The sequence below is a fragment of a genome, unplaced genomic scaffold, assembly GCF_019419815.1.
Source record: "Pyrus x bretschneideri cultivar Hongxiangsu unplaced genomic scaffold, Pyrus_bretschneideri_v1 Contig22, whole genome shotgun sequence".
NCBI lineage: Eukaryota > Viridiplantae > Streptophyta > Magnoliopsida > Rosales > Rosaceae > Pyrus > Pyrus x bretschneideri.
The window spans coordinates 5,614,587-5,626,766 of NW_025999524.1; the positions used below are offsets into that span (position 1 = coordinate 5,614,587).

Here is a 12,180-nt window from a genome sequence, read left to right on the forward strand (position 1 = left end):
TTTCTTCTGGTGTTGTTATTATATTTAGAAATTGGTCGAAATGATGAAGATACAAATCCCAATTGTTGAATCATTGACAATATTTTGAGATTTTGTCGAATATACGATTTGTAGTCTCGTCGATATTGATCGATACTCGGACCAACCACCATAGCCACCACTCCAATGTTCAAGTTCAGAGCCTGCACTGCTCTAGCTGGGACCAAATCGAATTAAATATTGAGTCCAAATTAATGCTTCTGAAGAACACTGCCCACATCGGAAAAAAACAGAGCCAACAAAATTTTATATCCTTCGACATCACAACCGCCAGCACCCAGGAAACCCAGAAGGTCCTACAAAAACTTAATGAGATGACCAACCACCTGCAATGGTAGGGATGGTTTTGCTTGAGATGTAAAATAAAATTGTTCTGAAGTAAAAAAATGGAGAGGTCAGGCGGAAAGTGGACCTTGCTTCTTGACAAATTAATGCAACTAACACAATTTTGTATTTTCAAGGTAATCAGTGAATAATGAATATAAATATATTATATAATACTTTAATATTATATATTATTCGATTCTGATTCAAGTATAAATATGGATTTGGGATCCCTATAACTATATTCGAAATCATAATCGAATAATATTCACGTTTTTTTCTCGTATGCAAAATTTATCCTAAATTTCATACTCAAATCTAACCTATTCAGACTCTTATTTATGGTTATCGAGTTTAACGGTTAGAATTATCATCTAGAAAGAAGATAGAGGTGAAGGACCGAAGAAGGCACGGGGAGTAGATGGAATTTGTGTATTTTTTTTTCCTATGTTTTGACCAAAATACTTTCCTTTCTGCCACATTGACGCCACATAAGCAATCTTCACGCCACTCAGCAAATTTACAGACCAGACGGTAAAGACAACGTGGAGCAACAATCGAGTTCTAAGAAGTTAAATAGCGGAATTTGAGTTTTCTAGGGTGAAAGTGGGATAAACATTCATTGAATTTGAAATGCACACTCGCTATTTTAGCAACACGAAAAGTCAAGAAAAGTTTCGAGCCGTTGCCTGTGCTTTTGGCTCAGTTCATGGCCAGTAATCTTTCCTGTCTAAACAAAACATCTACACTGTCACTGTGACGTTAATTGCCACCAGATTTCATAATGTTTGCACCTTAGGGCTGGTTTGGTATTGTTGTGCTTTAAAAAAAGCTAATTCTGCTGTGCTGTGAGAATAAGCGGCTGTGAAATAAAGCAGCAGAGTGTTTGGTAAACTTTTTTGTAAAAGTGCTTTTGCAAGAAAAAAATAGTATTATAATGTTTGGTAAACTTTTATGTAAAACAGATGTGAAAAAAAACCGATTTTTCAAAGCTGGGTTTTGCAGCTTCTTGTTTTTGGCTTTTTTTCACCCAAAACTGTGAAAAAAAGACTGAAACTGAATGTTTACCAAACACAAAAACAGCTCCCAGCTTTTTTTGATACCAGCTTTTTTCAGAATCACCTCAGTACCAAACCAAGTCTTAATCCCTTCACTTTCGTTATTGACCGCCACATTTGTATACGCTGAACCTCCAAAGTCCAGCTTCAAGTACAACGCAGAGACACTTCATACATGTCCTGATCTCACATAAACTCATCTCATTGACATCACTCCAAAAAGATTTGGGAGGTGTGGGCATCATTGTGAGAGATGACGCAGGGATCCTTGTGGCGCTGGCCTGTCGGAACTTTCAGAATGTCTCATCCCGTCTCCACGCAGAAGCCTTGGCATCCAGGGGGGGTGTGGTTTGGGCGGCGACAAGGGGTTCTAAAAATCTAGTAATCAAAGGTGATTCTCTTCAGATTGTGAGAGCGCTAGCAGTATCATTCTCCTAACTGTTCATCCATCGGCAAGTTAGTGGAGGATACACAGGCTTTTCTTCCGAAGATTTGTGTTCCATGTTCATCGCCAAGCAAAGACAGTTACCCATCAACTAATTCGGTTCAGCTTGTCTATTGGCTCCCCTGCGAATGGCTACCAAGTCCACCTAACTTCATTTTGGATATTCTAGTTGAGGATTGCTTGTAAATGGTCTCTCCATCTACTTGTAATCTTTTGATGTACTACCTCAACTAGGTTCCGCAAGACAACAGTACTATCGATGAACCTCTGATTGAACTCTCAGTTTCCTCCTTAAGGCAATCGTCAACGTTAGAACAAAGTAAAAGACATGGAAGACACACAGCAACGTCCACGTATTAGACTCTAAATTCCTTTCCTAAACCTGTCACTTCTCTAGTTCCAATTTTTCTCATACAAAACTTTCCTCTCCGACCGAAAACATACATGATGTATGAGCACAACGCTTGAAACACCCAAATATTGAAACTTATCAAACTAGGCAAAACCAAGAGTATAAAAACTAAAAAGCGATAACAAAGTAGTTATAAGCCAGAGATGCAATTCACATTGAACACTATACTTTGGACAACAACAGATTAATAAGAAAAAAAGGAGCATTCAGTGCCAAATATTGCGAACATTAGATTAAATGGAGATTGAATCCTAACCAAAAACAATTCAATAAATAACAACTCATCCACATAATCCTGGTGGCCAGAGAAGTCAGCCCTTAACAGAAGCCGAAAGGAAAAAATTAACAAAAAGAACAATTCCAAGTTTTAAGAACAAGTATCACCATCCTGACTGAAAATTAAATGACTACAAAGTATCTGAAAGATCTCTGCAAAAGGCCACATAAATATATACAGATGAAATAGACCAAATGCAATGTAAGTCCCATTAATGGTTACCAACGTAGTAACTCTACCTGAGAGTGACGAACTTGTTAGTACCATGTTTTGCCCAGTGAAACCTTAGATCAATTGGGTTAGCAAAATTATAACCTTCAGCTGCAAGCTTCTCCAACACCTTCTTGAAGGCACCCTGACTCATTTTTCTTCCAGCTATTCTTGCCCCGCGTCGCTTGGTACTCATTGGCAGAGGATACATAGATACATTTGTGGTGCAACAAGCAGATTGCCAACCACCACACCCCCACCTATAACACTGTTGTGCAGCTCCAGTGCACGAGCAGACAGGAATTGGAATACCAGAGATATCCATATTAATCCCATTTATCACAACATCCAAACTCTTCTTTGCTGGCTTCACACGAGGAACTGAAGGATTGGCATTATCCTTAGGCTTCCTGGGCTTTTTCACTTTTGGGGCTTTTGGTGCACCCCCACCCTGTCTTTTCTTTGAGGTGCCACCTTCCTTAGGGACAACTGGCTCTTCCATCCTACCCACCCGCTCATCCCTTGATGCTTCCGGTGGCTGTAAGATCTGCAAGGAATGAGCTCCTGAAGTTTCCGGAAGAACAGCAGCATAGTTGGGATTGGCAGGCATCATATTGAGAAATTTATCTCGCTGGTTTACCCAACTCTCCCTCATATAGTTCATTGGAAGCTGAGCGTCTGATACAACACAATCCCGAGGGTGATAGGCTCCATTGGCACTAACCATGACTGCAGGATCGCGCCCAGGGGCAAAAGGTTTAATGTCGCGCTCTGCCATGCTTGACATGAGCTGCAGGCTAAGATGACCTTTAAACGATGGCTCATAGTAACCCCAATTGCGCATGTTCAATGCATCATCATCCATGAGAGCTACAGTTCAGCAAGACAAACAAACATTGTTTAGTCTCGCATAGGCCCTCTAATGAAAGCCTTTGAACAACATTAAAACTTACCACCGTCTAGCCCTCCGAGGCCAGAGAAATCGAAAACAACAGGATAGCAAGAATACAAAAACACAAACAGATAGAGAAAGAAAGCATATAGCTCAATCCAATCACAAATGAGGAACTATGAGGCAAAATTATAAACAATATCATCTGCCAAATATTGGATCTTCCCATTAAATTAAAGATTAAGCAATTTTTTGATAGCTGAGAACAAGAAGGAAATTACAAAGTTACAAATCTTATTGATCTTTCCTAATCCCCATACTTTCAGATCTAAAAGAACAAAAATTTAACTGCAAACATGCAATTGGTAATGAGTATGCACATATTTTCATCCAATGGCTTAGTTCTAAAAAAGTGAAATCCCTCCAATCCGAATCAATAAACATGCGAATCCCAGGATAAAAAATTCTGTGCATTTCATACACTTTCTCAGCAACCAAACAGAACCCAAGTAAACAGACCAACACCCAGATCTGAATTTCCATCCAAAAGAAAACACAACAAATTAGGGTTTCCTAATCTGAGAAATTGGGATCTGAGATCTGGGCATAATAAGGAGAAAAAATAACAAATTCATAATAAAGTTTGAAGCTTTCAAATAAATAAATATGCATAAGAATGTAAATGGCAGGTTAATAGTATAAGGACCCATATATTCAAAATTTAGAAAGAGAAAGAGAGACAGTGAGAGAGGAGCAAGGAGAGAGGAGAGAGAAAACTTACTTGGGTGGGTGTAAACGGCTCTTTAGGGTTTTGCCCTTCTGGAGAGAGAGAGAGGGAAGAGAGAGGAGAGAGGAGAGAGAAACCTGAGAGAGAAGGAGAGAGAGAAACTTCTGAGATAGAGATAGGAAAGAGGAGAGAGGAGAGAGGAGAGAGAAAGCCCTAAAAATGAGAAAGAGATAGACAGAAAGCAAGATAACCTAAAAATGGGGGTATCTATCAAACTTGTAAGTTATAGCTGTCACTTTAAAATAAGTAAAAATCCAAAGGCCCCTCCATGGATAAATTAATTAATTAAATTTGATAAATCTTATGGGTAAAAAATATGATGTAATTATGTTGAATTGAACAGTCGAAGTTGAATTGGAAAAAAAAAAAAAAAAAAAGTTTTAACGAAAAGCACACGATATTGTTCATTTTAACGAAAAATTAAATTTTTACACTAAAAAAATCAAACCTGTTACTATTCACTTTATCATTTATTTTGTCTTTATCATTAAAACTCAAAGTTTTCAAACAATTTTCATTAGTTTTCCTAAAAAAAAAAAAAACAGTGGATTTGCTTTGTGACAATAAACCTCCCTTTTTTTTTTCTTTTTTTTTTTTTTTTTTTTTGAGAAAACGATAAAATTTTTGTTGATAAATAATAAGTTACACCTAATTGAGGAACATAAACCTTACCCCTTATAACACAAATGCAACAAAAAAGAATACATAAAAAAGGGGACATACATTTTACCCTTCTAAAAACAAAAACAAGAATGATACAAAGAAAATAGGGGGACATGGAATCTAGCCCTAAAACCAAACCTAAAGGTCTAAACCTACAAAACAAATTGAATAACACCATAAAGTTAGGAAAACAACAAGAAAGTGAGACACACCTGGATGCTGAGATGCACATTAATTTGAGAAGCGGTAGCCAGACAAGCCAACGTAGTCTAAAAACAAAACAACAATCATGTCATGTTAAAGATGGAGAAGACAAGCCCATGTTAGCAAAATTGTTTGCAACAAGATTTCCTTCCCAATATATGTGAGATGCATAGAAAATCATTTTCCAAGTGCAATCTAAACAAATAGATCATTGCGTACGAAGAGGTCAAGGAGGATCAAAATCAGACGATTGAAGAGTAAAAATAATACTAAAACTATTACTTTCTAACCAAAGACAATGTTAATCTCATTGATATGCAAACTCTATACCAATAATAATTGCTAAGAATTCTAAAAAAAAAAAAAAAAAAAAAGTTGTGATGACCAATTCATTGAGAGAAACCTCCAAGAAAAAGACCATGGCAATTCTTGAAAACTCTTTCACAAGTAGCAGGATCAGGATTTCCTTTAGACAAACTATATGTATTAAGCTTAATCTGAGGAAACCAAAAAGGAGACCAAAGTACAGGAAGAATACTAGGTGCCTTGCGAGGTATAGGTCGGTTCCGCAAAGAAGAAATATTCTGAGTATCAAAACCCTGAGAATAACAGCATGTACTTATAATTAAGCGAAGACATTGTAGTGATTGGGTGTATGAGAACGTTGAATTATGTTCTAGGCCTACAGGGCACACCCTACAAACTGCGAGTAGATGACAAAATATTTTTGAATCTAACAAAATAATAATTGAGGCTTTTAAAATTATATATATAAAAAATTCAAACTTTATTTTGGTACATCCATAGCTTTGGAATGTTGACATACATATGGAAAAAGTTTGATGGAAACTCAAATCAAGAAAAAGTTGGGTGTGGAAACTAATTACCTACTCTAATGTAAGATTTATCTAGAATCGGAGGAGTCGTGAGTTAGAAAAAACACTTGGTTTGTTTAATATTTGCTTACCAAGGATGAGATCATCAAAACATGGTATAAGATTATTGATAATGTGTGATCCATTTTTTTAAATTTTATTTCGATGTGTTAGTAAAGACTAAAAAAAAAAAAAATCCGGACTGTTACCAATTTACATCATACTCATCATTAGTATGTAAACGTACTCAAATGTGTTAATTAAGTGTAAATTTGTCCTTATCATCTATTTGTATCATCTATCTAATACAGGTAGGACCCGCCAATGTCTGTGAGTTCCATCTTGATTAGAGAAATGATATAAATAGATGGTAAGAGTAAGATTTTTGGTTAACTAATCAAGTCATTTCTTTTTGTATGTTGTATGCAAAGATTGAATTAGATTTTGAATCAAATATATATGTTATATTTTATACATAGCAACATTGTTCTAAACAATTTAATTAAACTTAGATGTGCACTACCCCAATTTGTTTAGAACTTATCAAATTGTTTTAAATTTATAGACATATTTTTCTCCTAAATAGTATAAAATTATAAATAATAAGATGATGCAAATGACTCTTTACTGACATTGGTGAAAAGGAGTTGAACTATTGCATAACGATGTGGGTTTGAATTGGCTAATCTTACATGTGACATCCCACATCGCCGAGGGGGAATGATCCTTAAATGTATATTCTCATCCTTACCTAGCACGAGGCCTTTTGGGAGCTCACTGGCTTCGGGTTCCATGGGAACTCCGAAGTTAAGCGAGTAGCGCATGAGAGCATTCCCAGGATGGGTGACCCATCAGGAAGTTCTCGTGTGAGTTCCCAAAAACAAAACCGTGAGGGCGTGGTCGGGGCCCAAAGCGGACAATATCGTGCTATGGTGGTGGAGCGGGCCCGGGAAGTGGTGCCGCCCGGGCCGGGATGTGACATTTGGTATCAGAGTCTAACCCTGCCCGCGTGTGTGCCGACGAGGACGTCGGGCCCCTAAGGGGGGTGGATTGTGACATCCCACATCGCCGAGGGGGAATGATCCTTAAATGTATATTCCCATCCTTACCTAGCACGAGGCCTTTTGGGAGCTCACTGGCTTCGGGTTCCATGGGAACTCCGAAGTTAAGTGAGTAGCGCACGAAAGCATTCCTAGGATGGGTGACCCATCGGGAAGTTCTCGTGTGAGTTCCCAAAAACAAAACCGTGAGGGCGTGGTGGGGGCCCAAAGCGGACAATATCGTGCTACGGTGGTGGAGCGGGCCCGGGAAGTCGTCCCACCCGAGCCGGGATGTGACATTACATCTAATCTAACAAAATCTATTGTTTGATAAACAAAATAAAAATTAATAAGATGATGAAAATTCCTATTAAAAAGAAGGAAAAAAATTAGGCCTAAAAACTTAAGCTAAAATGAAAGCCCAAAACCACACAAGACCAAACTCCAAATATGATTGGGCCTGAACAACCCTGAAGGCTATGATTACGAGAAGCTGAACTCAAAGCACCTTGATAACATCTTTGTTGATGTAGGTCTAACCGGCATGCCTTGTCAAATGTTGCCTAGCTATTCAAACTATGGAAATCAATCAAAGTTCTCTCTGCATGTTTTCAAGTAACGGAAAAGAAACAGGCATCTCTCTTGCGATAAATTACAGGCGCTGAAAACAATAAATCACATGATGTATTATTGTACATATTATAATAATTGTGAGCAATATAATTTAACTGAAATAATAACATCACGTGATTGAAGTTGAAGTACATCGAAAAAAAGCCTATAAATTAGTTAAAACTTTATAATTGCCCCAAGAAGGGTAGTTGGGCAAGAAATTTTGCGTTTATGTTTTGGCCATATCCCTACTTCTAAGAAATATATATTTACATATAATATATATATCAATTACATGCATAAATCCCAGGTGAGCGTAGAAAATGGCGGAACATAAAGTCATACACCAGTGGTGAAACACTATGCATTGTCAAAAGCATGCTTCCTATAATTTACTCCAAACCTCCTTTTCTTCCATATGTTGCCGCGACAGAATTGGCAACCCAAATTTTGAAAATATATCATGCAGATAAGCTGATGAAAGGGCTCTTTTGGGTTGCTCCATTCCCCAATTTTATTTCCAGGCACAAATCTTGTGCATGATCTAGCTGCAGTATATCTAAACTAGTTTAATTACCTCCTTAAACGATCAATGACCTCCTAATAATATGTTAATGAGATTGTTTGATCATGCTTCTTCTTCGTTTTCATCTATACATGCCTATATAATCTTCCTTTGTTGCCTAATCCCGATTAACACATTAATGGCGTCCCATTTGGACTTGAGTCAGTTAAGTGGGTGCAAGAAGAGGAAGAGAGGTGAGAGGGTATTTAGGTTCAGGAGTTTTGGCGAAAACGGGTACCCGGTAGTGTTGGTAGGATCGTCATTTAGGGAAAATGTCAAGTCTCTCCTTGAATATGGGCATGTTGAGGGTAACCTAGCTGGCCATGGCATGCAATGCTGGTCGTTTCAGCTCCAAGTTCATCGCCATGCTCCTGGCCATGTCGTGTTATTTGTCATCGAAGAACCTATCGAGGCATCGCTCAATCACCATTGCAAGCAATGCCAATACGTTGGTAAAGTTTCAATTACTCCCCCCATCTCTAAGTTTATTTTCATTTCTAATTTGAAAGTACAAACTGCTATTTGAACCGTATTTACTGATACTTGAGGTCTTTCGTGTGCTAATAAAGGCCATGTACACATAATGAATTTGCTTAAGATCACAGATATGTTCTAGCTATATGACGACTAATTTCGATTATATATACATAGCTCAGGCTGGGGGCAGCATATGGTGTGCAATAAGAAGTATCATTTTGTGTTGCCTTCCTCGGACACAATGGTGGCAGCTTGCTGGAATGGCAAAGGTGGCAACGCCTCCGATGGAGGCCACCTATTACTGAACCCCACGACAACAAATAGTCGTAATGAGGGTAAGTCGTCGAATAATTTAGTGGAATTAGAGGGTCATATGATGCATGGTGTCTTTCACTCTAACGGTTTCGGGCATTTGCTGTGTGTCAACGGGGTGGAAACCGGTTACGACTTGGCTGGTCACCAGATCCTCGACTTTTGGGATCGCTTATGCACTGGATTGCGTGCAAGGTAATATGAAGTGAAGTTAAACTATATATGTGCTCGTAGTTTGCTAAGGAAATTTGTGATTAACGTATTTTCATTATACAAAATAGTTTTATAACAAAATCTCATGCATGAAACAGTTTATTACATCTGTTTGATATAGGAAAGTGAGTTTGAATGATGTGTCACATAAAAGAGGGATGGAGTTGAGGCTAATCCACGGAGTAGCATACAGCGAGCCATGGTTTGGTCGTTGGGGTTACAAATTTGGCCGTGGAACATTTTGTGTCACGCAACAAATGTACCAAAAAGCCATTGAAGCTCTACAAGGCATGCCCTTATGCTTGCTCATTCACCATCTCGGCACATCCAACCATGAAATCGCTCTCATCTTCTCAAGGTATCACACATTGTCTGACAATTCTTTGGTCACTCTTGGCGACCTTTTCCATTTCATGCTAGAGCTCAAGTCGCGATTGCCACCCACAGATCATCAAAATCCTTTTATTGATCCAATCTATAACCCGGGAATGCTGATGGAAACGAATTGTAGATGGTCTTCGAAAAGAGTTGAGATGGCGACTCGGGTGATTGTTGAGGCCTTGAAGAGGGCTCAGTTTAGGTGGGTATCTAGACAAGAAGTTAGGGATGCCGCCCGTGCCTATGTAGGCGACACAGGGTTGCTAGATTTTGTGTTGAAGTCACTAGGAAACCACATTGTAGGAAATTACTTAGTTCGTCGCACGTTGAATCCAGTGACTAAAGTTCTTGAGTACTGCTTAGAAGACATCTCCAATCATGCTTCCCCTAATCATCGGGACGGTTTGCTCATGCACAGTCCGAAGGCGAAGGCTGCCTGGTACAAGCTTTCGAAGTTTCGGTTAATGAAGGATATGTTCTACATGTACAAGTACGTTCTCAAGGACCAAAAGATGAGCAATGCCGGGATATTTTCGGCCATACCGATGGCTGTACGGATCATTCTCAATTCCAAGTACCTCGTGAAGGATTACTGCAGCGAGGTGGTGCCTATGAAAGTTGAATATTTAAGCATGGATGGAGAATCAAACATCTACTGCACAATATCACTAAAAAACAATTCCGAAGAAGATGACGACGATAATAGTAAGAGTATTAGAAACAACAACAATGCAATAATATTGCAACCCTACGAGTGTGTGACGTTAAAAAACAATGCTACATTTGATGATTTGAAGCAAGAAGTAGAGAGGAATTTCAAGGAGATCTACTGGGGGCTGAGGGGATTTGTGGTGGACTCAATTGCAAATCTCAACAATGCGAAGGGGAAAGATTTGGTTTTTGGCATGGTTGAGGTGGGTCAAAAGATTGTGCTCGAGGGTAGGAGTAGCAAAAGGATGGGTGGAGTTCGTGAGATATATGAATGTGGAGCAGCTTACTATGTCGTGGACTGTCCCTGTGGAGCTAAGGAAGACGATGGGGAAAGAATGGTGTCGTGTGACATTTGTGAAGTTAGGCAGCATACGCTTTGTGTTCGAATTCCGGACAGCGAACAAGTTCCTCACATATTTCTCTGCAATCGATGTGAAAGAGAAATCATACTTTTGCCTTCTCCATAGAATCATCCTCTACAATTTGTATGCGACCCTAAGTTATTGGACTTCTGCTATGACCAATTGTCCACCTCAAACCTACTATCCTTGAATATGTTTAAACTCATTTTCTGATGTAAAGAGACCTATGAATGAAATGAATAAAAATATTTTTATTTACTTTCCTTGTTTAATTTCCTGCAATTATTCTTTGTAACTTCCTGCATTTCCCTCAAATCCGATGTCTGATCCTATCAAATTTGTGGTGATTTAATTTTATGTATGTGATTAATTTATATCATTTTTATTTTAGAAGATGTTCATGTAGTCTACATTGAATAGGATCGAAATTGATCGAGAATAACGATACAGATCAGTCGAGTAAATTGAAGTATATGTTAATTGCAGAAGGATTCATCATTTGAGCTTCTTCTTATGTTTTCCTCTTTTGTTCAATTTGTGTACAAACGCATTTCATCATTCATCGCCTTGGAGAAAATATTCAGTAAAGCTACCGCACTACGGAAAGGATAAGAACTACAGACGACGTGGTGGGACAGAATAAAAGGGGATTGGGCGGTTCAGGCGTGAAGACAGACGAGTTACATGATCCAGATGACCGTACTAAAGTCTTACTGATCAGTTGTCCTTTTTTTTTTTTTTTTTTTTTTTTTTCTGAAGGATATTTTTATATTAAGGAGGGAAGGATTCGGCTAAGTCATGGGCAGCTTAATTTGGTATCAAATTCGTCATTTATGAGATTCAAACCTAAGATCTCTCACTAAGAGAAATACCACTAGACCGTAACAAGATGCTCTTCGAATTTTTTGGTGAGGATTCGAAGAATTTGTTAATAGTGTTCGTTCATCGTACATTGTGCGGTCAGCTTTTGTTAAGTACTGTTTACCTTTAATTTTAAATAAAAATATTTAAAATAATTTTTAACTGTACAATTTACAATAAATGAACACGATTCATAATTTCCACAATTCTCCCCAAAAAAATCAGGAGAGGATCCGGATTCATTAAATTAGGATTGTGGACCTCAAAGTTAAGCTTTTTCTGTTCGGGCCTTGGGCCCCATCACCCACTAAACAAGAACTCCGATCCTCCATTAAATTAGTATTGTGGACCTCAAAACACTGGTGCGTCTTACTGATTAATTATTGTCTCGAAATAGTAATTGCGAGCATATTATTGTATCGAAATAGTAATTACGAGCATATTAAAGAGTAGAAACTTGTTG

General features: G+C 38.2%; 2 protein-coding genes across 3 annotated transcripts; one reads left to right on the forward strand and one right to left on the reverse strand.

Annotated features, from left to right (window-relative positions):
* Window positions 1-2,530: 2,530 nt before the first annotated feature.
* Window positions 2,531-4,621, reverse strand: LOC103942443 (protein BASIC PENTACYSTEINE2-like). Of its 2 annotated transcripts, none has more exons than XM_009352633.3 (2): window positions 4,439-4,621; window positions 2,531-3,635 (listed from the first exon to the last, which is right to left on the reverse strand). In XM_009352633.3, the coding sequence occupies exon 2, from the start codon at window positions 3,628-3,630 to the stop codon at window positions 2,791-2,793; it is 840 nt and encodes a 279-aa protein (XP_009350908.1). In that variant the 5' UTR covers window positions 3,631-3,635; window positions 4,439-4,621; the 3' UTR covers window positions 2,531-2,790. The 2 variants fall into 2 exon arrangements, with proteins under 2 accessions (XP_009350908.1, XP_048441080.1); XM_048585123.1 differs by lacking the exon at window positions 4,439-4,621 and adding an exon at window positions 3,719-4,427.
* Window positions 4,622-8,542: 3,921 nt separating this feature from the next.
* Window positions 8,543-11,074, forward strand: LOC103942446 (PHD finger protein MALE STERILITY 1-like). The gene is made up of 3 exons (XM_009352636.3): window positions 8,543-8,855; window positions 9,060-9,387; window positions 9,527-11,074. The coding sequence occupies exons 1-3, from the start codon at window positions 8,543-8,545 to the stop codon at window positions 10,959-10,961; spliced, it is 2,076 nt and encodes a 691-aa protein (XP_009350911.2). The 3' UTR covers window positions 10,962-11,074.
* The last annotated feature ends 1,106 nt before the right edge of the window (window positions 11,075-12,180 follow it).